Source organism: Corapipo altera, unplaced genomic scaffold (assembly GCF_003945725.1).
Source record: "Corapipo altera isolate COAL_440 unplaced genomic scaffold, ASM394572v1 55, whole genome shotgun sequence".
NCBI classification, from domain to species: Eukaryota; Metazoa; Chordata; class Aves; order Passeriformes; family Pipridae; genus Corapipo; species Corapipo altera.
Window position 1 is genome coordinate 11,871,146 of NW_020884882.1, and position 24,565 is coordinate 11,895,710.

The following is a 24,565-nucleotide window of genomic DNA, read 5'->3' on the forward strand; positions in this document are numbered from 1 at the left end:
CTGCTGGCAGGCAGAGCAAAACTCTGCTGCGGTTCTCATGTAGGAAACAGAAGGTGTAGCAGCCAAAATGGTGCAGGGACTAGCACGGTGAAAAGACCTTACTGGAATTACTCAAAATCATTACCAGCATCAGGGCTGGGAACTCCAAATTTACAGCAGCTTGGCTGAGTGGTGCTGTAGAGTGTGTTGGCGTGGGTTTCTCTGGGTGGGCAAAGTCAAGGGGCTGCGGCAGCACCAAAAGGCCCCTCCCTGGGCTGTGCCAGCACGGTGGGTGACGGGGCTGGGACAGGCAGTGGTGTCTCACACCTTGCTCTGGGCTTGGCCATGGTGCTGGGAACCTCCTCATACAGGGGATCCAGCAAGTGGGAGCTGGAACGCGTGGGCTGAGCCGTGTTGGGTGAGCAGGGCAGGCATTGGGCTTGTCCTGGTGCCACTGCACGCCTGCTCTGTGCACACTCTCTCCTGGTCATCCCAGCACGGAGGTACCAGGGATGATGTGTGCCCCTGGAGTGCTGGAATTTGAGACTGTTTGCCTCATGAGGATGATATACAGGTAGGTGGAGGAACAAATGCCAAACCAGGTTAGTGCATGGCCAGGGAGCACATGCGACCTGACCCAGCATGACTAAGGCTGTCATCCCATGACATAGTAATAAGACTTTCTAGAGGCCAAAAACTTAGAGAATAATTGGCAGACAAGTAAAACATACACAACAAAGAACTTAATTCTTAAAAATAATCTTCAATTAAAATGGGGAATTTCAGCCAAGTCCCATATTGGCTGGTTGTTTAAATGCTACCCGTTACCAAGGCTTGGTGTAGCTGTTACTGCCACTTGGAGGTTGTCTCTCTTTTATGACATTCTATATATATAACAGAGCAAATTTAGGGGCTTGGAGAAGATTTATTACTCTGTCTCAAATTCTGACTTATATTTGCTCTTTAAACATGGTGAAGGGGTTAGCAGTGCAGTCGATGCATTTAATTAGTTGCGCTTTAAATAATCTCTTTAGTAAGTCGTTGGGTCCACGTGATGCATTTTTTTGGTTGTTTTTATTTAAGATTGAGTAATCAGTTTTTGTCACCACCATTCTGGATTTATTTATTTTTTTTTTAATTTATAAAAAACCCCAACATAAGCCAAACAACTAGCCAAATTGTTTTAGCCAGCCTAATGGTGGGAGGAGATGCACCCCCAGTGCTTCCTGTTCTGCTCTGCTGATGGACCAGCTCCACAACCCAGATCACTGTGGGAAGGCCAAAGGTACCCAGGAACAGCACCAGGCAAGTGAGAGCCCTAAAGGCTCTTTCTTTTCCATTTAAAAAAAAATTTAACTCTTACATGTGTTAAGGGACTTCAAGTAGTCTCAGACAACCTGCCTTATACCCAAAGTTATAATTTGGAGAAGGAAATACTTTTATTATTTTTTTTTTGAATATACGGAAACTGAATTGAGATTTTTAGTTACAGCAGGAATTCAGGCTTATCTCCAAAGTTGCCGCTGGAATTTCCATCCAGGGTGGGGTTGGGGTTTGGGAACACCAGAGGTGTTCACAGCTGCAGCTGGGCCTGGTGCTGTCCTGGCCCTGTTTTTACTTACACACACACTCACCCCCCCCCATCTGTTCTGTTCTCAGTGCCAAGATAAAGGGGATTTGCCAGATACTAAAGCTGATACACTGGAAATCTATTTCTTATGAGTTCTTTATTCTGTCTTTCAATCCAGCCCCCAAATTCCACCCCATCCACACACCAGACTGTCAGAGCCTCACGCTGTTCCACAGTATCTCATGATCCAATTTCAGAAGTGGGTACGTTGGCAGTTACTTTGCATTTTCACCAGAGAAAGACAGTAAAGAGTATAGCAATGGATTAGAATTTTATTTAATTTTCAACTGAAACTCCCAAAAGCTCACTCTCAACAAAACAGCTGTAATATTATAAATGAACCTTTATTAAAGACACTTCAATGCCATTTGTTAGACACTTCAATATCTTACATGTTTTTCAATGTACAACATTGTACCAAATTTTCTAATAAATAAATAACTTTGTACACAAAAGTAATACTTCCTCTTTCACATTGCCTCTTAGAAGCAGCAAATTCACATATTTAGTGGAAGTCATAACATTAGGCAGTTAACTTTATTCAGAAACATTATTTTCAAATGTTAACGTGGCAAATATGCTTTTGTATCTGCAATGGTGATGACTTTTCCGCCAGCAAAATGAATTCATTGTATCATTCCCATCTTCCCAGTGTCCCTGGCTCCATGAGTCAGTTCTGGAGCACTTTTCCCTTCAGTAAAGGGAAAACTATGCTCGGTTTATAATTTTCTAACATCCATTTCCTTTGCTTTGAATAAACTTGGCACTCAACATAATTCACCACCTGTCTCAAAGTGCAAACGTGTCAATAGTCAGGAACTGGTACAGACAGGTACTGGCTGAATTACGCCTCAATTCATCCAGGGCAGCTGCTGCTCTGCACTGACACTCTCAGCAGCTGCTGGGCACAGAGGTGAGGTCCTTCCCTCAAGGTAAGGCTGGGCAGGACCAGCTTCTAATAACACCAAGGGGCACCTTGCATCCCTGGAAGCCCACAGGTGTGGCAGCACTCAAGCAGGACCCTAAGTGATAAATCTGAATTGAATATTAAGTGTTTCTGCCCTTGCCTCTGATGCTTGTTTTGTGCCCCAGCCCTAGCAAAGGTGGATTCCCACCAGACTCACCCTCAGTGGAACTGGCATTTGAGTTGCTCCTAAGGAAAAAAAGTAACAAACCCCCCTAATAAACCTTCCCCCAAAGTAGTCATCACCAGAGTTTTAGCAACCTCATATTAGCAGAACTCAAATCACAAAGAACTGGGAGTCCTCCATCCACAGGTAATGACGCCAACAGAAGGCAACCCCTCAATAAATAAAAAGTGTCACAGTGAAGTCAGAAGTGACAAAGATCTGTTTGACTGAGGTGGGTATTTCTTTATCCCCCCCCATTAATGGATGAACTTAAAAGACCACATAAAAATATTTGGGACATTGCCATTTAACAGTCTATTCAACCATAAATGCATGGTTCTCCTTCTAAATGAGTGTATTTCTGACTAGCCCAGAATTGCTACACGAGGCAGCATAACTCACTTGAAGGTGATATTTTCATAATACAGAGTCTGGCTGCAGATGGGGCCAATGGTGTTCAACTACAAAGTGTAATATTGTGTTGCAGGGAAAAAAAGCATCGGATGAATTAATGGTACAGCTGTCCCCTTAGGAGTGCGATTTAGTTTTGTTGACAAAACAGCTCTATGGTTTCCAACCCCCTCCAGAACAGATGTATTTTTTGGGTGTGAATATGCATTATACTGGCACGGGTTACTCCCTCTAAGCAGGGCAAGGCTGGATTGTTACAGGCACCTCACGCAGGTAAAGCTGGATCCTCTGGGAGTGAGTGTTGTGGTGATCAGTGCTGTGACAGCTCATGTGGCAGGTAACACCTTCTGTGATGATGTTTTTGAAAGGTGCACTGTGTGAGACCACCCCTGGTTTACTGCACAAGTTATTTATTTTGGTAACGACTGCTTCCTAGCCATGACAGCCTTTTCCTCTGGTTGTTTTGGGGCTCCACACTGTTGCTGAGTTTTTTAGTGCCTCTTGTGTGGTCCACTCTAACATCTCGCAGAGTCACAGTTCAAATACTAATTTTTATGCAGTTTTGAAAAATAAAGGAATTTAAGTTCTTCCACCAACAGGAAAATATCAGGTTGCTATGTAATTTCCCATTGCTTTTTTTCCTTATAAACTTCATTTGAAACAGTTGAAGATCTCTGTTTAAATGTGTTAAGTGCAATAAATTTCAAAGGGGAAGGAAATTTGTGCTAAGTAACCCAATTGATATTTAGAATCATGCACATGCATGTGGCTGGCTTGTGTCCAGCCTCTCATCCACCAAGTCTCTCTCCACAGGGCTGCTCTTGGTCACTTCTCTGCCCAACCTGTACCTGAGACTGCCCCAACCCAGGTGTACTCGATGTAAAGGATCTTCCATTGAAAAGAGGACAGTCCCTTTGGAATAGTCTGGCTTTTTAAAGTTCTGTTTATGCATTTAAGGCACCAGAATTATTTCTCTCACAAAGTTTAACAGCAATCCGATACTGAAAACAATATTGCCAAAATTGTAAAATTTCACTCAGTTTTCCATGCACTAAAGATTAAAATAGCCTCTGTAAAAGATATATATATATATATTTATATATGAAAACTCTTATGTACATTTGTATCAAATACTTTTCTCTTTACACAATAATCCCTTGCATTTATGTGCTTCATATGCAAGTTGACTTTTGAACACTTCATACTTCTCAGGGAAGTTTTAAACTATGTACAATCAGATGACGCTCGAACAGGAGTTTGTTCCCCATACAAGCTTGTTTCTCATACCTCAGTCAGTTGCCTTTGACAGGTCATCAGTTCGAGATTCGAGGTAGAAGTAAGTAGCCTATATAATCTGTGCAAAAAAAAAAAAAATTTAAAAAAAAATAATAGTGTGTTTGTTAATTTGCACTGCCAGTCTGTGCTCTCAGTCCGGTGACCTGGTCGTTGGCTTCGGCTCGTGAGCGGAGTCACAGGGCTGGGCTCCGCTGGGCAGCAGGACCTGCTCCACCTCTGCTGCACTCTGCAGATCCAGTAGTGCTGGGGGCATCTCGGGAAGCACATTCAGTTGCTTTAATGACCCTCCTGCTGGTGAAGCTCTCACCAAATTAAGGTTGTTAAGCTCTGAAGGCTTTGCTGCTGCCTGTGAAGAGCCTGCAAAAACCCAAAGGACAGTGGGGTTAGCTGATGCTCAGCCTGCCAGCACTCATCCTCCATGACCTTGGAGGTCTTTTCCAGCCTTAATGACTCTATAATTCTATTCTATGATAAAACCAACCCCACTGCTATCATTCACACCCCTGACTCAGTTAAAAAAGGGAGCACGCAGGGCCCTGTTCCAACCCCAACAGTGCATCCAAGGAGCAGAATCGAGCCCAGGGCAGCACGTACCGTGTGTGTCTGCAAGCAGCGGGCTGGCCGAGCTCACAGGCCTTATTCTGTCGTGGTTGCTGGGGTAGAGGGTCCCGTCTGTTTCCACCCTCTTGCCGCTGGCAATCCCGTTGCAGGGCTGAGGATGAAGAAGGCTGGTGCCTGCACCCCTCTTCCTATTCCGTTCCTTGCTGCTCAGTGTGTTGGGATGGGGGTTATCCACAGTCTTAAGGCTCTCAGGGTAGTACTCGGAGTCCCTGGGGTAAATGTGGACGTTCATGCTGTCTGTGCTGCTGCTGCAGTCCGTGCACACCACGGGCAGCCCATAGCCTTTGGGGGAGGAAGGGAAAACGGCAACAAACCAAGATGAGCAGCTGGAAGTGGTCAGCGCTGTAGCACACAACTTGTGGATGGAAAGGGCAGCTCTGTTTAGTTTGGTGTGGGAATTTCTCACTAGGTAACATGGACACTTCCTGATTTTACACGGGGCTGCCACACACCTGCTTTTCAGAACTCTGTGGCCACCATCACTAAAGGTAGTTTCAACTAATAGGCTTAGCTGGTTGAGGTTTTTTACTTCAAAGAATTTGTGACTTTTTAAAAAAAAAAACAAACCTTGTGCATTTATTTCCTTTCCCGAGCTTTCTAGTCAGGGTAGAAATGCAAAGTGGAACTTTCCTCTACCTGCTTTAAAATACCAAGTTTACCTTTCTCATTCTTTTACTGGGGTCCTTTACAGGGATCACCATCATCTCACACTGATATCTCAGATATGCTATTACTGTTAGTGGGAACAACAGATGAGCTGAAATCAAAGCAGTTGCAAGCAGGAAGGAGTTGCTATATGTTGAAAGTTAATTTCCTTAGTGCACTCAACAACTTTCCATTATTAAACTTTACAGTTTCTCCTGGAGAGAAAATTTGTTTCACTGGCTCTTTTTGTGTAGCTGTTACAATACAGCAAGAGAACAGAAAACACATCCTAAAAATAGAAAAGTATGAGCGTAACACCCAAGAAACTGGCAAAGAGCAGAGGCAGGTGTAGTGCCCAAAACAATCTTTAGATTTTGAAAATAAATAAATTAAAATGAGGCTGAGCTTTGAAGTTGACAGCCTCTTTCAAAGAGTGTGGAAAAATTTAACACCTTCAGTTTGAAAGCGCTCTCACATTTTAGGAATATTTCAAATCAAAATTCCCATCAGCCAGCTGCGAGGAATGGTGATCGTGAGTCTCTTTCTGATGGTTCCTCAAATTCCAAATATCCAAGCTTGAGAGAGGATCAAAGCAAGCAGAAAAAAGTAAATTTACTGTGCTTGCACCTGAGAATCATTCTGGGCTTTTTTTTCTCTGAAGTTAAAAATTTCTCATGTTCATCCTGTCTGACTTGGAGGGCTTTCTGATCTATACAAACACGAAATGCCTTCCCAGATTAATGGGTTTTGTACCTGTCTTATCTGGAACAAGCATTCCATCAGCCATGTCTTCAGTTTTCCAAGTGTCTTTATTATAGCTGATACACAGCTTGGGCTGTCTGCAACCTACAGCGGGAGCTTCAACATCTGGACACCTTCCAGCATCAGTCTGACACATACCTGTAACAAACGAACCAGCTGGTTAAAGAGTACAGCCATCTGCTCCCAGTTAAATGACTTGTTAGTCTTATTTCTACTGTAGAAGGGAGAAAAAATAGCAGTGGAGATAATAGATAATTTTCAGATAACGTTTAACAGAATAAATGCTGTACTATCTCAGGGGAATCTCAGTTCAGAACGCTTAAACTTCTCCTCCCTAACGTGTTTAAATACTGTAAAACCCCAACATTTAATTTCTAAGCCTGAAGGCAGGGACAGGCAATGTTAATGTATTTTCTAGTAGAGCCTAACTATGGGTAAACCTGACGCCAAAAAACTAATCCAAAATTAGCAAAAAAATAGTCCTTAGGGCCTGACTGAGCAGTTTCTGAGGCAGCCTGCTTGTAGGAACACTTATTCCTGGGAGAGGAGAGCTCTGTGAAGTCAAAGACATCCCTGCTCTGCATAAGTGCAGGAGCCAGAGAATTGCATTATGAAGATCTCTCAGATAACTCACAAGTATTTTGGGCTGCCATTTTTACCTCCCCATTTCAAGTCCAGATACAGCACAGCAGAAGAAACAGTTAAACCCTTTCTCACCGTTGCTGTCGATGTGCCCGTTGGGCTGCTGGGTGTCCACTCTGATGGCCACGTCCTGCCGGTCCGACAGAGTCCCCTGGGAGGACAAGTAGCTCGGCACGTCTGGGGGCACAATAGTCTCATCTAGAGCAATAGGGGCAGAGAAATGTCAGTTCCCAGTAAGATTTTTCAGAGGCATATAAAATCACGTTTTCAAGAGAAATTTGGGACCAGATCTAGAACTGGTGTTTTCTGTAGGTGCCACGGAAACAGAGCTGTCTAAGTACTCTTCTCCCTTCAGAAGCCCCACTCCTGGTTTTTAAAAGCTTAAAAGCTGTGAGAGATAGTGCTGATAAAGGCACTTGGGAGTCTTTGCATTTGGCATGGTCAATACAAGGTAGGTGAAGTAGAACTATTTCTTCAGGACAAGTAAATCCTTTCCTTTCCCCTGAAAATCAGAGTCCCTCCTTTGACTCAAGTCCTCTGTCTCCTGAATTTAGGAGTAAAAGGATTCTGGAGAACAGGGTCATAGATTCACTTAAGCAGGCAAGTAAGTCTTAAGCCCCTTGGCTGTCTTTGGCTTTCTCCATTTTCTACGAGGCAATTTCAGTTTCCCTTGTCACACAAAACCAAGTGAAACTCTATTACGCCAGGCATAAAGCCATAAATTTTCAGGACTGAAAAAAGTAGTTAAAAAAGAATCCCATTGATACATCACACTGCTGTTAGCGTATCCAAGACTTCCTATCTAGACTATGTCTTTAAAATCCTGTTATACTCTATATAAAGCTAAGCATAATATAGGAAGGCTGCAAATCCCAGCAGGGTGGGAAAGTCTTAGGCTGGTTCTTCAATACTTCTGTTCAGAGGCTGCATAATATTGATAGCAGGAGACTTTATTGCCACTGCAACACGTAATTTCAGCACTAAATTATTCCTTCTGCATATCAGGAGGAAGAAATAAATACTACGACTTCTCTTAAAAAGTAATAGATATCCCACATCAGCAGGGCTACAACAGCTCTTACAGCCAACATGGAAAAAGGGATTCCAGCTTCAAAATCTAATTTTTCAAGTTTTGAAATTGAAGTCTTTGAAAATACAAATTCCCAAGAAGTAAGACAGGTTCTCAGCATCATGGACATAATCCAGATTGTCTCAAGAGTTATCATTTATGGTCATGGAAAATCAAAGTAGCAAAGCAATGGCTGGAAGTACTGCCAAGTGGAAAAGACCTTCCTGAAGGGGAAGCCAAGGGGAGAAATGCAGCTCTGAACATGCTTCAGCAGCAAGTGAAAGCTGGTTCCAGCTCTGTGTGCCAAGAGAACCACGGACATAAGACAACTGCTGCTCCAGTGTGGTTGTGTGGCTCCCTGACAGGTGATTCACCCTCAGCAGGACATTTGACAGCATGAAAGGTCAGAGGAAGCCTCAGCAGGAGACTGGAGCTACCTGTGTTGGTGACGCTGTATTCTTCACTCTTCTTCCTGGTTTGGTAGATGATGCAGACCCAGACCAGGGAGGTGAGCACGATGCTGCACACCACAGCGATGGTGATGATCCCCACCGTGGTCCGGTCCTTCCTGCAGCCCAGGGACTGCAGGATGCTCACGTGGCTGTGCGCGCGCTCCGTCCCCAGGGTGTTGGACATCTCACAGGTGTACTTCCCAGCATCCTCCAAGACGACATTCCTTACAATCAGCAACTGGTTGCCAGAGGTGAAGTGGTGCCTTTCTGTCACGACCAGGGGCTGGTCACCTTTCAGCCAGGTGATGCGGGGCGGGGGGCTCCCCGTGGCTTTGCACTGGAGAGCCACGGTCTCACCCACGGACACCACATGATCTTCCAAGGGATGAACCAAGGATGGTGTCTCTGCAGGAAAACAAACACAGAAATTAGTTCTTGGGGACAGTGTAACAGCAGATTAGACAGCACTGAACATTCCTGATGTTCCTGCAGACACAGCAATGCATGAGGCAGGCACGTGCCCAGGAGCATGGCAGCTGCAAACCACGACAGATCCAACAACCACAACTGAGGCCTCATTTCCCATAACCAGTTGGTGTTAGTCTTCCCAAAAAAAACACCTGAGGACAAGGGTCAACAGTTGACATAAATTATTTCGTAGGACAAGAGAGATGGAGGGTGATTTCCTTTTGAAGGATTTTGCAAACAGCAAACAGGTTGGTTGGAGAGGCTCCCTTGGCACAAGAGGACATGTGACTTTATTGCTCCTTCTCTTAATTCATTTCATTAGTTAACTAGAGTGCAAAAGAATGAAACAAGACAGAGCATGGACTCTGTCTCTTTTCTGTATCTGCAACTGGCAGAGCACTTCAACAGCCATCCCTCCCAGCTCCCACTTCCAGGCCACTTGGTCTCCGGGGGCTCTGACTTACCCAGGACGGTCAGGGTGGCGTTGGCGAGCACGGAGCCCGCAGAGTTCTGTGCCGTGCAGCTGTAGACACCCATGTCCTCGATCTTCACGTCCGTGATGAAGAAGACGTCGTCGTCGGGCATGACGTGCATGCGGCGCTCCCGGGCCGCGGGGAAGTCGGTGCCGCCGTCCTTCTGCCAGGCGATCTGCGGCGTGGGGTGTCCCTCTGCCGCGCACTCCAGACGCGCCGTCGTCCCCGTCCGGCTCGTGATGTCATGGGGAGTTTTGATAAACGAGGGCAACACTGACATAAAGGAAAACAAAAGAAAAGGGATGAGCAGTCCCACGGGGAAAACACCATCTTCTGCGTGGTTCTGTTTCCCTTTCCAGCAAGGACTAACGTGAGAATTGAGGGCATTGTGCTTCTGCAGGATATCTCTAAACCCTGTGTTCCTAGAAAACACATCTGTCTGCAGAGTCCATGACCAACCCCACTCAGATCAACAGAGCTGGGATCAAAACTAATTTTCTTTGGTGATTATCCTGAAAAGAAAAAGCTATTATCTTTCCTACAGAGAACTTCCAATCATGACATCCCTCTTCCTTGTATCCTTTTGTATTTTCATTTTCATCGGCTATTTTCATTTTCATTGGCCCATTTTATTACTGGGCAAAGACTCTACCTGAACAGCCAAAGAGATGTAGCTAAAGCTGTTAAGAATGTGCTGAAGTGCTTGACTGGGTGGCAGCCATCTCAAACCTGCTGTGTGCTCCTCACAGGCCACTTCTCACCATCCACTGAGCTACAGGCAGCTGCCGTGAAGAGGTTAAGAGCTCCTCACCATCAGGAATGGACCCTCGGGAATAACCACCCGCCAGAAATGAGTCCCAAGGAACTGTACCGTGTACCAGCTCAGGTCGAGAAAAGGAACGAGAAAGCAGCTTCCCACTCACCATTAACAGTGAGCCGGGCCTTGTTGGAGTAGGTGGAGCCGAAGTGGTTGGTGATGATGCACTGGTACCGCCCCTCGTGCGCGAAGGTGACGTGCCGGAGGTGCAGGATGGTGGTGCACTCCATCACCTCCCCGTCCTTTGCCCGCACGTGGGCAAAGTTCTCGATCTCGGCGTTGTGCAGCATCTCGTTGTCTTTCTTCCAGGCAAACATCATGGGGGAGCTGCTGCTGCTGGCGGCCAGGCAGGTGAACCTGATGTCCTTCCCAAGGACTGCCACTGTGGTCTCGGGCTGGATGATGATCTGTGGCTTGGGGAAATCATCTGAGGGAAAACAGCAGGAGTGGTTAGTGCTGGACTATGAGGGAAAACTTCAGCAAGCCAAGAGATGCAATGAGAAACTGAACAGTGCATAAGTGGAAGTTATTATTGCACATCTGCTTTTATACCCACTGTTGTACATGCACTGCAGCATCAAGGCTGGCTCTGTAGTGCACAACTCCACTGAGGGGCTGGTTTAGGTGGGACTGTTGTTCCTCTGGGTCCTTCTGTCACCAGTGGGCTGTCAGACACCTACAAAATGCCCAGCTCCTTCACCAATGTAGCTGAACCTGAGAAAGACACTATGGTCTAAAGAAAATATCCTTCCTTGTACAACCCATGTATGAAGAGCACAACTGAACTTACAACTTCACCTCCAGGTTTGCATTAGCGTGAAGCAGGACGGGAGAGCAGGAGGGCACTTAGAGGGCTGCAAATGTCACCTCTAGGGAAAAATGCCCACAAGAGGCTGTAGTGAGGTGGGAATTGGTCTCTTCCCCCAGGTAAAAAGGAACAGGACAAGAGGAAATTGCCTCAAGTTGTGCCAGGGGAGGCTTATATCAGCTAATAGGAAAAATTTCTTCACCGAAAGGGTTGTCAAGCACCAGAACAGGCTGCCCAGGGAAATGGTAGAGTCACCATCCCTGGAGGTATTTAAAAGACATGTAGATGTGGCACTCAGGGATGTGGTTTAGAGGTGGGCTTGGCACTAGTAGGTTGACGGCTGGACTCAATGATCTTGCAGGTCTTTTCCACCCTGAAGGATTCTATGACTCTACACAGCCAGTGCTGTCAAAGCAGAAGCAGCTGTATTTGCCTCTGTCACCTGCCTGGGGTGGAAAGCTTCACACACTCTCTCTGTGCCCTGAAGACTGTTTGTTTTAGCAAGGGTCCAAGCAGATTCATTTATTAGATTTCTACAAATGGTGTAATTTAATATTTGACTAAGGTTTAATTAAACAGCCAGGCCTCTGGAACCAGGAGTATACTAGTGCCTGGAGGACTTGGCAGGCACTGGGAAGCAAAGCTGTCTTTGCTTTGTGATGTTGCTGTGGGGATGGAGCCTTCAAGATCTCTTTTTCCAGATGAGCACAGCAAGCCTCCCAGCCTGCTCAGACAGAGGCCACCTAGGCAGAGTCCTGCCACTGGGGGATCAGGAGGGACTTGGGACCACAGCTGGAACAAAGTGTCCCCTCAGTGTTCAATGCAAGTCATACATTCAGCTTAGTTAAACAGTGTTTGCAAAAGCTCATTTTTCCTTCAAACACCCATTTGTAGCTCCACCCAGGATCCACACTGGTTGGCTCCAGTGCACAAAGTTTGGCTCCCAAACCAGGCCTTTCTTTTCCCCAAAAGCTGGGTGCATGAGCAGCATCAATTTGGCCTCCTCTGATCATTTAAATTTCTTTATAAGAGAGGTAGCAGATGTTTGTGTGCTGGATATTAAGTAAAGCTGCTTTGCAACCACAGCTCAGGTGCAGAGTCAACTGCAGTATTTGGGTGGGCCTTACTGGTCCAAAAAATCAGCTGTGGTGGAGATTCTCCTCTGCTTTTTAACTCTTTGCTATTTCCAAGAGGGACAAAAGACATGTGAAGAACACAAAGCCACAGAAACAGGTCAGAACACTGCAGAGAGGAAAAAATTACAGCTGCAGTCTTGATAGTATCAAACTGAGAGGACTAAGCAAGTCTCTGTGCAGCCCCATCTGGAAGTGGAACAGGCATTAGTCCCTTTTGATTTAACACTCAGGGAGCCCTGCAAGGAATACACTCGATTCAAGCAATGCACTGTGTGGTTTTGGTGGGAAATAAATTGTAGCCAATGACAAATTTTTAAAATGCAGGCTTGGGCTTCCTTTGATCCCACTGAATAACAAAACAAAACAGAAACCCTCTCGTAATAACATGCTGGTAGTCAAAAGAAAATGTTTCCCAAGTGAGTCCTACCCTTCATACAACCTCAAAACACGCAGGCGAGACTTACCACACACAAAACTTTCTGGCAGGATGGCAAAAATGCTCTTGCTTTTCAGTGACTCAGGATGGGCACAGGTGGCCACCACAAAGGACTGCAGCTCCTTCTCCACTAACCACTGGGGCAGCCACTTCAGCTGGCAGTCGCAGAGGAAGCTGTCGCTGTTAATGTGGCTGCAGGGAAACAAAACCAACACCAGCCTGCTGTGAGTCCTACATGGAGAGAAGGCTGGAAGGCTCACAGCCCTTTTAATGTCAGACACATTCCTCCCGCCCCCCCCAGCATGGGTGGAAGGGAAAAAAGGCCTGCAGGAATGTCCTCGAGGCACTAAAGATGTTAAATATATGACACATTTAAACAGTATTTCATCTCCACATAGAGCAACCCACTCCTGTACTACAGTGACACTCTCTAGCACCTTGTATTTATTAACCACCTTCCAGAGTTATCCCCAGCAACAGATAAGCAATGCCATCCCTGGCTTAAGGGATACAAGCTGAGGCAGATCATCTACAATGGAGAGATCCTAACAGTAACTTAGCACCTTCTGTTAGGAAAAGAGCTGTGAAAAAAGGAGCAAAGAAAATGGGAGCCTCAGGATTAACGTGTTTTTTTTAATATTCTGGGCCAAATTGTGGCATTATGGGATAAATCCTACTGGTTAGTTGGGACAGGTCACAGAGACCCTTCAGCATAATGCATTCTGCATGTATATGTCCTCTATCTGAACTTCTCCACGGTATAAACATTCCTTCACAGTATCTGGGATCTCACTAATTCTTCCCTAATAAGATCAATCTTTCACCTCAATTTTGTTCCAAGAGCCAGTGCAAAAGATAAGGTGGTTAAATACACAACAGACATGCAACGTTTATCTTACTCATTCACAGTCATTGGTATTAAATGTCACTGTTAACAGTGACCATCTGATTCTCATTTCCAATGTCAGGAAGAAGAACCTGTACCTGACCAAACACCAAATAAATGATTTTGTGTTCCACAGACACTGCACGACTCCAGAGTGTAGCAATGCACTGACAGTGGATTAAATATTTATGCAGAAGAGGAGAAAAGGAAACCAGGCAAGACTGGAAACAGTATCTGATAACAGTGCAGAGCCCTGGCCTGGAGCACAAGCGGCAGCTCTTATAACACATCCGTATTTTTACACCAGAAGGCTGGATGACAAGTGGATGCAGTTCAAATGGTGCTTATCACTGAAATATCAGTCCTGTGTGTGAACCCTAAACACAGGCACGGCAAGGGAGTAGATTAGCCACTGGGAATTAAATCCGTGGCAGCATGAGGAGGATAGCTGGCTAACAGGACCAGGGCTGGACTTCCTGAGCAGACAGGAATAATTGCACAGATGCAAAGCTGTTGGAAGAACCTGTCCCAATGATCTAATTTCACTCACTATTAAATGCAAGATGTTCCCGTGACAGCTACTCACGTGTAAAAATACCCCTCAGAGGAGGATAGAGGGGAGAGGGAAATAAATGAGCGGAAATGCAGACAACACCTGTGCTACTGCTCACATCCAGGGCAAGGAGGGTCCCTGCCCTCTGAGTGGGGTGTGCAGGGCAATCACTTACAGCTGACGCAGGCTCTTCATCTTGGCAAAGGCGTCGGCTTGGATGGAGCGGATGGCATTGTCCCCGAGGTTCCTGCAGGCAACGTGAACAAAAGGGATGCTATGACTGGGACAGTAGCAGTTGATTTGGTAGCTGCTTCTTAAGGCCACATGCACTTGCAGCTCATGGAAATGTTCCTCAAAACACCTTGATTTTGATTAAGTATTCCTGAACAACAGTCAGTCAATAAAGATTACAGGAATAAATCACTGAGCCATTCCCTACCCCATCTTCTCACTATGCTTTCTCAGTCTCAGCTACCTCCATCATCCAAAGCTCAGAAATTCCTCAGCCCCCTCGATAACCAAAGATAGTCAGGAATGTCATACCCAAGTTGGACCTTCAGCAAACATAAGGAAAGCAAATACTTGCACTGAGCAACATCTGAGGAGTTATTTGAAAAGGACTTGGAGAGAATACTGTTGACTTTGAAAAAAAAAATCACAATGTTTCCAAAAGAAGGGATTCTTAAAAGCTTCACTCATAACTATTGCTAAATAAAAGATTCATTTGCTCTTTGAAAAAGCACAGTGTCAGATTTAGGGCTGAAGTTTACTAAGTGACGTGCAGGGCAGACTATCACTGCTTGAAGAGGAAAATCTCAGTAGATCATTAAGGGCACCTTTATTTGGGAATGTAGCCCCAGTCAGGCAGCTCCAACCATTCAGTGTGCTCTCGATGGCCATAGCATTTCATACACTCAACAGCCAATAAAACATGTAGAGCACAGCCATATATACTTTAACTGTCTTAATCCAGAAAGGAGGTTATTCATGAATCTCTGCTGGAGTCATCAGCCTTGGGATACAGAAAAAAATCACAGAGGCAGCCAAAATGTGCTTGTTGCAAGTGGCTCTAAGGCGGTTGTGCTGAATGGAGGTGTTCAGTGCCTGGATTGTCAGCAGTCATCTGCAACATGCATCACTGCCAGAGCCTGAATTTAGAAGGAAGTTGGGGCAAGGCAGGAGGAGAGAGTACTACATCTGAAACAGTCTATTTTCATTGGTAACAGCCTGCAAAGCAGCAATGTGCAAGTCAAGGCGATACTTATCCAAGAACAAATCAAAAAATTAAAGAGCATGCAGATTTGCCATATGTTCTATAACTTTGTTCCTGGCACAAAAAAAGGCCAAAGTTGAGGCGGACTTATAATGAGAAGGAAGCAGGTGGCCCCCACAAATGGACTGGCTTCTCAGTTTACAAAGACACTATTAAATTGCTAGCAGATCTCTCAAGCAGCTACTTTTGGCAGACCCCCCTTCCCAAGCTCTGAGGCATGGTGGGTTACTCACAGGTGCTCCAGGGCCTCCAATCCTGAGAACGCTTTCTTGGCCACCGACTTGATCTTGTTTCCAAACAGAGTTCTGTAGTTTCCAAACATCCAGTGCCAGATAAACAGAAAGAAAACGGGGAGAAGGGAGGCACAAAAAGAAGGAACACAATTAGTGTGGCTTTATCTGATATAGGCGCTCAGTGCAAGTCCCGCGAAATCTGAACTGCACAGAGATTAAGAGGGCTGGAGCACATTCGCTTTCCTGCCCCTGAAATTAAATCCTTTTATCTGTATTTGAATTTAATAGTGATGACAGCGCAGAAGGGAATGTGCCATATCACGTAAAAAGGCAGGTTTGCTCCCGCGCTTGGAAACCAGCTTGCTGAGTAACAGAAGGTCCCCTCTATTCTTTGCAGGCTGACTGAGGACAGGATTAAGTGCAATGACAGTTTAACACGATATTGGTCTCTCCCTGAAACACTTTTCATTTCGAACTTCTTCCCAGACAGGAAAAGAGTGGTGATTTATTCACTGCTTGGCCTGAAGGACCTTTTGCACACAGGACTGAGAGCTGGCCCTTGACTGCACATTTACACAGCAGCTGACTGCAGGGACCGCTGCTTCCTTCCTTGGCTCATTACAAATGCAACTGCAAAATAATACAATGCAACAAATCATAGCCAAGTGGTAATTTCAAGGGGCAAAAAGTAGAAAAGGTAATGTCCAGAGCTGAGGAACGTGCTTGCTTGCATCTGTGACCAGAGAGCATTCCTCTGAATCAGCAGCAGCACGAGAGGGACTATCAGTGGCAACAGCCAGCTGGAGAGATCCCAGCCCAGCTGCCACCTCCAAAGTAACAGTTCTCTATAAATATTGACCAGTGGCGATCGGTCAGGGGCAGGGTTTGTACCAAATGGACAGTCTCCTCACCTGTTTTAATAAAACATCAATCACTGTCATTAATTAGGAACTGCTTTCCTTCCCCAAGTTCACTCTAAGGTTTATCCTCCAGGTGCATCTTTTATCACCATCTGCATCATATGGTGTCCAATACAAGTCCTCACCTCAGGTAAAAAACTGGCACATCTAGTGCTGCCTTAGATTTGGACTTTTCCTTCAAGAGTTTTCCTTCAATATAAGGTGTGACCTATCTGCAACCTACTTTATTGATGGAATCATTCTAAACATCTACGGTGAGCTTTACTGAGCTCCTTGTTGGAGCACCAAACCCGAAGTTATCAGAGGTCCTCTCCATTGCATCCAAGTGCACGTGGCTGTTTGCTCTGGATGAAATACCCCCAGCACCAAAAGATGTGTGCAATCACGTGCACCATCCTTGGTAAAAGGGATGTTGCATTAATGAAGACTTTGAAAAATCCATTAGAAGGATTAATATGGTAAATAATTTACTATATGCAAATGCTGGTCATATGGCTGCATCTATTTTTCCATCCACTGATTTTTGGAGCCCTTTTCCTAAATAAGGGTGTTATTAGGACATGATAAGGGTAATAAGGATAAGAGGAATTGGCCTCAAGTTGTGCCAGGGAATGTTTAGATTAGATATTAGGAAAAAATTATTCACAGAAAGGGTTGTAAAGCATTGGAACAGACTGTAGGGAAGTGGCAGAGTCATCATCCCTAAAGTGTTCTACAAACATGTGGATATTGCACTTGAGGATGTGGTTTAATGGTGACCATGGTGGTGGTGCTGGGCTGACATATGGACTTGATCACCTTTCCAGTCTTAATGATTCTATGAAAATTAGATGGGCATCTGTAGTTGAAAAAATTAAGTTGAGCTTGGGTTTGATAATTGGAGATTTCTATTGATTGTTTATAGTAGATCTTGGATTTTGAAAATTGGAGATATTGATATCTGTTTACCTATCTGGGCAGAGATCTGGGGATAGGAATACACAATGTATTGTGTACTTGTGTAGGTGCATACAAATTTATGGTTGCACATGAGAAATACATAACACACGTAACAAAGCCAGGTCTCGGGTAACTCCTGAAACTCAGTTATACCTTTCAAATTTCAGCTGTGCACTTGTCCAAATCTGAAATGGTTTGAACCCAGCAGCTCCCTTCAAAGGGCTGTGGCAGGCTGGAATGTGAAGGCAGCAGGATGCAGCTCACAATTAGCCAGCCCACAACCATCCCTGAGTGCTCCTCCACCGGCAGAGCCGGGCACAGCTCTCCCCGTGATTGCTCAAGTGTAATTACATGCCAGGCACGCAATTCATTAGAAAGCAGTATTTTCTCCTCCTGCCAGTTGTACACCTGCAGGAAGATCTCAGTCGCTGAGTGAGCCATCAAAAAACCGGTTACATTTAGCAGCTTGAGTAATTAGGAACCTCGTTTGTTCCCCAGTGATTCCATCCACGCTTTTTATGCTTCGGTGCTTCTCAACTCCCGTTCTTGAAACAACATTTTAATTTAGGCCTGTGCTCTCCATCCTGGAGAGCTTCATATATAATTCAGAGAAGGCTAAAGTGACTGGCCTCCCCATCTCTGTTTAACACCTTCATGTCAGCGAACAACCCTCTCTGTGCTAAATCCTTTCAGAGGCTAATCTGTGCCACATCAAAGGGGAACGGCTTTTAAGGCAATCTCCACAGAGCTGAGGTGATTATTAATTCATTGGAAGGTCTCCTCTGAAGTGCCCATTTATTTTTTGTATGCTAATGCATTTAAAGCCGGCTGACAGTTTAAACACAGGCCCTAAATCACACAGTGAAATGTTTGCTGTAAAGGCTGATCTTTTACTTAGGAAAAAATCCTGATACTCACTTCAGCCTTAGAAATCACCAGTTTGAGATTTATGTGCTGATGAGCTAAAACAGTTCTGAGGAGATCCTTTTAAAAGTGGTCACTCCCAAGTATCCTCAAAATGCCTCAAGAAATAAAATAATCTCATATTCTGAGGGGTTTTCCAGCCTTACACTCTGGATGACAATGAGTGATCCCAGCAAGCTGTCTGTCCCACAGTAGGTTTGTTCTATTAGGTACTCAAACCATTCCTGCCTGCCCAAAACCAACTCAACACAAGCAAGAGCTCTTGCAAGCTATCAAATGTACTGCAATCACCCCCAAACTTCCCTGCACGTCCTTCCCTGTGTTCAGCCACACTCAGAGCCAGCCCAGGTCCATGTACAAGGAAAGACACAGGTCAGCAATGCAAAGAAAGATGCAAACCCAACTTCCTTTTGCACAAGCCCCCACTGCATCCTTTGCTACCGGCAGCCCAAACCAGCCATCTTTTGAAGGGGCTCCTTGTGCCAGATGATAAACATCTGATCAGGCCACAGCTACTTCACAGGGGAGTGATAGCTCCTCTGCCCAGAGCTCCCAACACACAACCCCACAGGCTGCCCCTGCTCCCTTCCTTCCTCCTCCCGCTCCCTGCTGTACCTCCTGGCCTCTGCCTGACCCCCACAGCTCATCAGGGCTCACTGTTCCTGGTTGCTGAGTGAATCCTTTTGCTGAACTCTTTCCGTCAATGCTGTCTCCTCTGGCTTTTTCACCTCTCTCCTGTTATCTGCTGCATCCAGCAATTCTAACATATCCCAATCACATGGGACCACTACTTTTGCTCCCATGCCAGTAGCCATGTTGGAGAGATGCCCTACAGTGGATGTCCCACCAGGACAGCTCTCTCTCTCTCTCCGCTCCTTTCCTCCACCTTGTCAAAGCAGCACTACAGACTCACAATCCCTGCAGCCTGCAAATTCCAGTAGACAAAGTCTCTGCCCCCATTACCCTTCTAACTGCTCACATGGTTTCACTGGTTTCCTCAGTCAAACCGAAAACTTCACTCAAGCAGCCAAGGACTCTTCCACCCACCACATCTGCTTTTTTGTAGCAACTTGTGGGAAGATTTCCCGACTCCATGTGCACAGCAATTCCTACTGGCCTCTCTATCCCACACACTACTTCTACTTCCCTGCCTGGCTCCCCCCATCCTTCAGTCCTCTTCTGCCTCACTTTACTTGCAGCTACAACTTGGTTTCCCTCTCCCTGGACCCAGTGACTCCCCTCAGCAACGATCAAATGCCACCTCTGTCTGTGATATCAAATTCTTCTTCTCTAAGCATTACATCCCCACAAATCCTGCCATGGCTCGTCCCACTCCCTGAGGAGCCTCTAATGAGAGCATGACAATATCCCGCCTGCCAGGATTCATTCCAGCCATCTGCTATCCATCGAGGTACTTTTACTGCACCTCTGGCTGTGCCATCCCAGCATCAGAGACAGCGGGATGGGGGGGTGCTGAGAACTTCAACAAAGGCAAGAGGTAATGATTAGAGACTCTTGATTTGTCACAAGCCATCAGAGGCTGCTCTGACAGGGCTGATTTATATGGCCCATTTCAAATGGAATAGGAACTTGCACTGAGCAATGTGAAAATCCCTGCGAAGGCCGAGCGAGCCATAAACATTTGCAAGGCGCATGCTTGCCTTGGGTTTCTTTTTATCTCTTCAAGAGCCTGTGCCCCATGGTGCCTTTTATTGTCGCTGCACATGGAAGCAAGCCCAAAAGATCACTCTCAGACAGAGTATCCCACAGAAACGAATCCTGTTTCAATCCTCTGTTGTAACAGGAAGTGGGGTGATTTTTCTCTTCTGTTTATTGTTATTTGCTGCATCAATCAGTGCTTGGCTGAAGATTGCAAGGGGTCCTTTTTGTTGTTTGTTTGCTTTTAGAAGTGAGGAACAGTTGTGCTGAATTTTACAAATGAAACAACTTAAACTTCTCTCTTCTGTGTCTCTGAACTACAGTATGTGGCACCGTCTGTTCCCCACTTTAAAAGGAAATAATTGCCTCGTACCTCCTTAGAAATGTCATTTGCACTCTTGCAGTGAGCCTGCAAAACTATCACATCTCAGATTTTCTGTTGATTATCTTGTTCCAAAGGGAGGAAAGGCTGCATCGGACAGGACAGACTCACTCCTTTTGAATTTGCAGAATTCAAACCCAGGGATACTCACAGCTTGTTCAGGTTTTCCAGGCCTGTGAAGGCTCCATTGGTATCTTCTATTGTGCCTGAGATGTCGTTGTGGTCCAGTTCCCTGGGGAGAGGACAAGAGAAAGCCTGGAATTAGCATCTTAGTCCCAGTCTCATTGTCACTAACAAATGGAAGAAAGTTGGAGAATTCCACATGAGAGCTTCCCATTTTCTCCTGGTGGTTATCAGAAAATGCAGAGTCCTGCAGCAAAGCATTACTAATCTCTTCTCCTGCACTGACCCATTCTGGGATGGTTCATTCCAAAAATACTCCTGGCTTATTCCTAGCTGAAACCCTCTGGGACAGCAACAGGAGCAGACAGATACTCTTTACAAGCAGCTTCAGTCCTTTCCTAGTTAAATGCATCCAAACAGAAGGAGGAAAATGAAAATAAAGTGTCAAAACTAAACTGAAATAAACAGCTGTCCTTAAATGGTACACTTTGGCTATCCCGGTGCATACATGTATTTATCTATAGCTGCATCTTAGCAAGATGATTTGGTATATTTGCTACAAAGCTGCATTTTTTCTGGCAATGAACTTGAAAACTCAACAAAGGAAAGCACCAGCATCTCTATACCAGCCTAACTCTCTGCATAACCACATTTTAAAAAAACCCAAAACAACAAAACAAGTAAGAATTCCTTTTTCAGAGTTAGCTTCTTTTGGCTTTCAAATTGACCATCAATTACAAGAGTCAAAGAGCTCTGGAGAAAAACAAGCACAGAGAACAAACACAGAGATCCACAAAAGCTGTTTAAACAGTCTGTTTAAAAATCCTTCCCTCCTAGCTTTAATTCCAGCTAGCAATGAATACCCAGCAACACAGACAGAAATTCATCATTTCTAACCTTAAGTAAAAAGAAAGAAAAACCAAATAGGCTTTGTTGGTTTTGTTACATCACTCTGATTTAAAACCTGGCAAAACCCAACACCAAAGCAAACTTCACTACCCAGATAACCCCCGAACCCTCAGGTACTCCTTTTGCACCTTTTGAAGATTATTATCAGAACATTTCCAGATAAAAAAATATTAAGACCAAAAAAGAAAAAACAATCCCCCCTCCATTTTGCAACACTTCACAGAGTGCAGCTTCTGGGCTCTGCAGCACCAATACACAGTAACTCACAAGAAGGGAAAAGAAATTTAAAAATGAACAGTTTTAGTAAGGGCATGTTTCTCCTCAGCTGAGATGGAGCCGAGGTTTTTGCTCCCAGTACCTCAGCTGGCTGCAGTCTTTGCTCCTTTCTCAGCTGTGGTGTAAAAACTAAAGACGTGAAGGGAGATGGCCAAAAGCCACAGTTCCTGCTTCTCAGCTGGCTTTAGCCTGAGACCTGAATCTCCTGTCCCTAGGGAAACCTGGCCTTAGCCAGCAGCACTGTGGATGTCAGGGTGATCTGTGGGTGGATAAAATCTCAACATCCCTGTGGGGTGCGAGAGCACATAATGCTGTGGTGGCACAAGGGACAAGTCCAGGAGAAATGCTTTGATGTGATGGCATTTCCAGCTCTATTCGAGTGGGACAGGAGCAAATACATCCTCCTGGAGCTGAGTTTCTATGTCTTCCCTATGGTTGCCAAGCCAGTGTCCACTGTTCTGTTTGTTTTGTAAGGGAAAATCCCTTCTCAGACATTTCTCCTCTTCAGTTTCACCACGGGCTACTGGTCTTTGGAGCTGCAAACCCTTTCCCATGGCAGAGACAGACAAGTGGGAACAGCCTGTAGGAGCCCTGACACACACTTTTATTAATTGACTGCCATGCATTGTGTTTTCTTGAAAAAGGGAAAGAAAATGGTATTGCTTGTTCATCCAAAGGCAACTCAAAGGTTTAGTGTTAGAAAGAAGGAATAAAAACCTTTTTAACAAATGAGTGAAAATAGAGAGAGGGAGAAAAAAAAGAGTGGGGTATTTTGGCCCAGCTCTCTTTGTATTCCAACTCCTCTCCCAGCCCCTGTTGCCAATTTCCTATTCTTTCTGGCTGGCTGAGCTTGAATGCTCGCAGCCTTGTTAATCATTGTGCTCTGAGGTCTCCGGGCCTGACCTCTATTTGAATAGCTCCACATTTCAGCAGTTTCACACCCACCAAAGGCTCCCCAACAATAGCCCATAATTAAAGCATGCTCGGCTCTTTTTCACCAGGTGCAGGACCCAATAGGCCTTTCTCTTTATTAAATTAGAGCTCGCTCACACACTCCCTCTCCCTCTCCCTCTCCGCCTCCCCCCTCTGCCCGGGACATAAAAGAGGCTCCACATTCACTGCAGAGCAAAGAGAACTACCAGCTCCCCTTCCCCTCCATTTTTCTTTGGAAACCTTTAGTTCCGGTCTTGACAGCTGCCTCAGAGAGGTCCCTCTCTGAATGCCCAGTGGCTGAAAGGCTTTGGCTTAAGTTTAAAAAAAGCAAATAAAACCCAAACTCACTTTCCAGTCACTCCCTTCACTATGAACTTTCAATAAAGGAAAGAGTAAGATGCAAAAAAGTACTGTAAAGACGGAAGATCTCTCTGTTCCCATTTCCTTTTAAAGACTTGGGCCACAATGGGCTTCTGAAGAGGAATAAAAGTATCAAAGTGTGTTTTTTTCTTTTGAAGGAAGAATTAAATCAGTGTTGTGAACCCAACCAGCCTGAGAGTGTGGCTGGTGCTGTAATGTGGACTGTGAGAACTTTGTGATGTGCCAGACGAAGGTGCTGAGCCTGCAGCTCCCAGAGAGAGGAGAGCAGCCAGCAGCCCTGCAGGTACCAACAAGGAGACAGAGACAACACAGCTTCAGGAATGGACAATTAGAGCAGGATTCCCCATCTTCTGACGTTCATAAGACAAGCCCAGATGTAGTTCAATCTAACACAGCTCTTGGGTTAACAGTGCACAGTGGGACAATGCTAGAGCTGGGATCCCAGAGGAGGTTCACACTGATCTGTCTAATGTGCTCTGCTAGTCCTACAATCTTAGAAAACGCTATTTGGATTAGCAAGCTCATTTCCAGTGTCACATTTCCAGGTATTATGTTGTGTCAGTTACTTTAAAATAAAAGTTTGTGTTAAATGGCCACAGCCATTGCTGGATGGATCACTCTGCAATTCAGTATGAGGGCATGTAAAACTTTTCCTTTGATAGGATGGCAACTTGTTCGTTTTTCAGAGTTTACCATGAAAATCAGAGCACAGAGCAATTCATGACACAAATGAACCAAATTCAGCATTAAAGAGAAAGACTCCTGGTTACTCCCATGGTACCTGAAGCAGCTTCTTATTCCTATGATTGGATCAAAGACTGGGTGAAGCTTCATTTGTTGTTACACTTCTGGTATAATAAAATCCCAAGCCCAACCCCTTAATGTCTTTGTTTTGCCACTGTTTTTTACTTAACACCATCTTAGCCCTTAATTTTATATTTAATAATTAATTAAAAAAAAAGCAACAAATGTGCTCGATAGCACATCTAAGTGGATATTCAAGTTTTCAGTGCTGTACTGAGTGCACGATGACCCAACAGAAACTAACATTTTCTAAGAATTTCAGTTAAAGTCAACATGATAGCAAGAGAAATTCTGCTATTAGCTGCATGAATGAGACCTCAGGGATTTTTGGTCATCTGGGCTAGATTCAGGATCCTGTCCCTATGTTCCCATAATTTTACTCCAGAGCTCTCTACTCTGAAAACACCCTACAACACTGAGCTGTCTGACTACAATTCTCCTAACCACTCTTAAACAAAAAATACAAGTTCACTGAAGTTGAATAACGCAGCAAACACAGAAGACAACAGAGCAGTGTGTAGGGGAGTTTGACACTGAGGACACGGGCACCCAAAGCACCTGCAAAGCAGAACACAACTGTGGAGGGAAGATGGAT

At 45.1% G+C, this 24,565-nt stretch overlaps 1 protein-coding gene across 1 annotated transcript in view; it reads right to left on the reverse strand.

The window, feature by feature from the left end:
• Positions 1 to 1,687: 1,687 nt before the first annotated feature.
• LRIG1 (leucine rich repeats and immunoglobulin like domains 1) overlaps positions 1,688 to 24,565 on the reverse strand; it is a 92,780-nt gene continuing 69,902 nt past the window's right edge. Inside the window, exons 9-19 of the mRNA XM_027640185.1 lie at positions 20,696 to 20,776; positions 15,721 to 15,792; positions 14,390 to 14,461; positions 12,804 to 12,967; positions 10,502 to 10,822; positions 9,570 to 9,851; positions 8,623 to 9,042; positions 7,192 to 7,314; positions 6,466 to 6,612; positions 5,041 to 5,349; positions 1,688 to 4,803 (exon numbers count right to left, since the gene is read on the reverse strand). Of these exons, the coding sequence (XP_027495986.1) occupies positions 4,577 to 4,803; positions 5,041 to 5,349; positions 6,466 to 6,612; positions 7,192 to 7,314; positions 8,623 to 9,042; positions 9,570 to 9,851; positions 10,502 to 10,822; positions 12,804 to 12,967; positions 14,390 to 14,461; positions 15,721 to 15,792; positions 20,696 to 20,776 (2,218 nt within the window). The 3' untranslated portion in view covers positions 1,688 to 4,576. The remainder of the gene's footprint in view (positions 4,804 to 5,040; positions 5,350 to 6,465; positions 6,613 to 7,191; positions 7,315 to 8,622; positions 9,043 to 9,569; positions 9,852 to 10,501; positions 10,823 to 12,803; positions 12,968 to 14,389; positions 14,462 to 15,720; positions 15,793 to 20,695; positions 20,777 to 24,565) is intronic.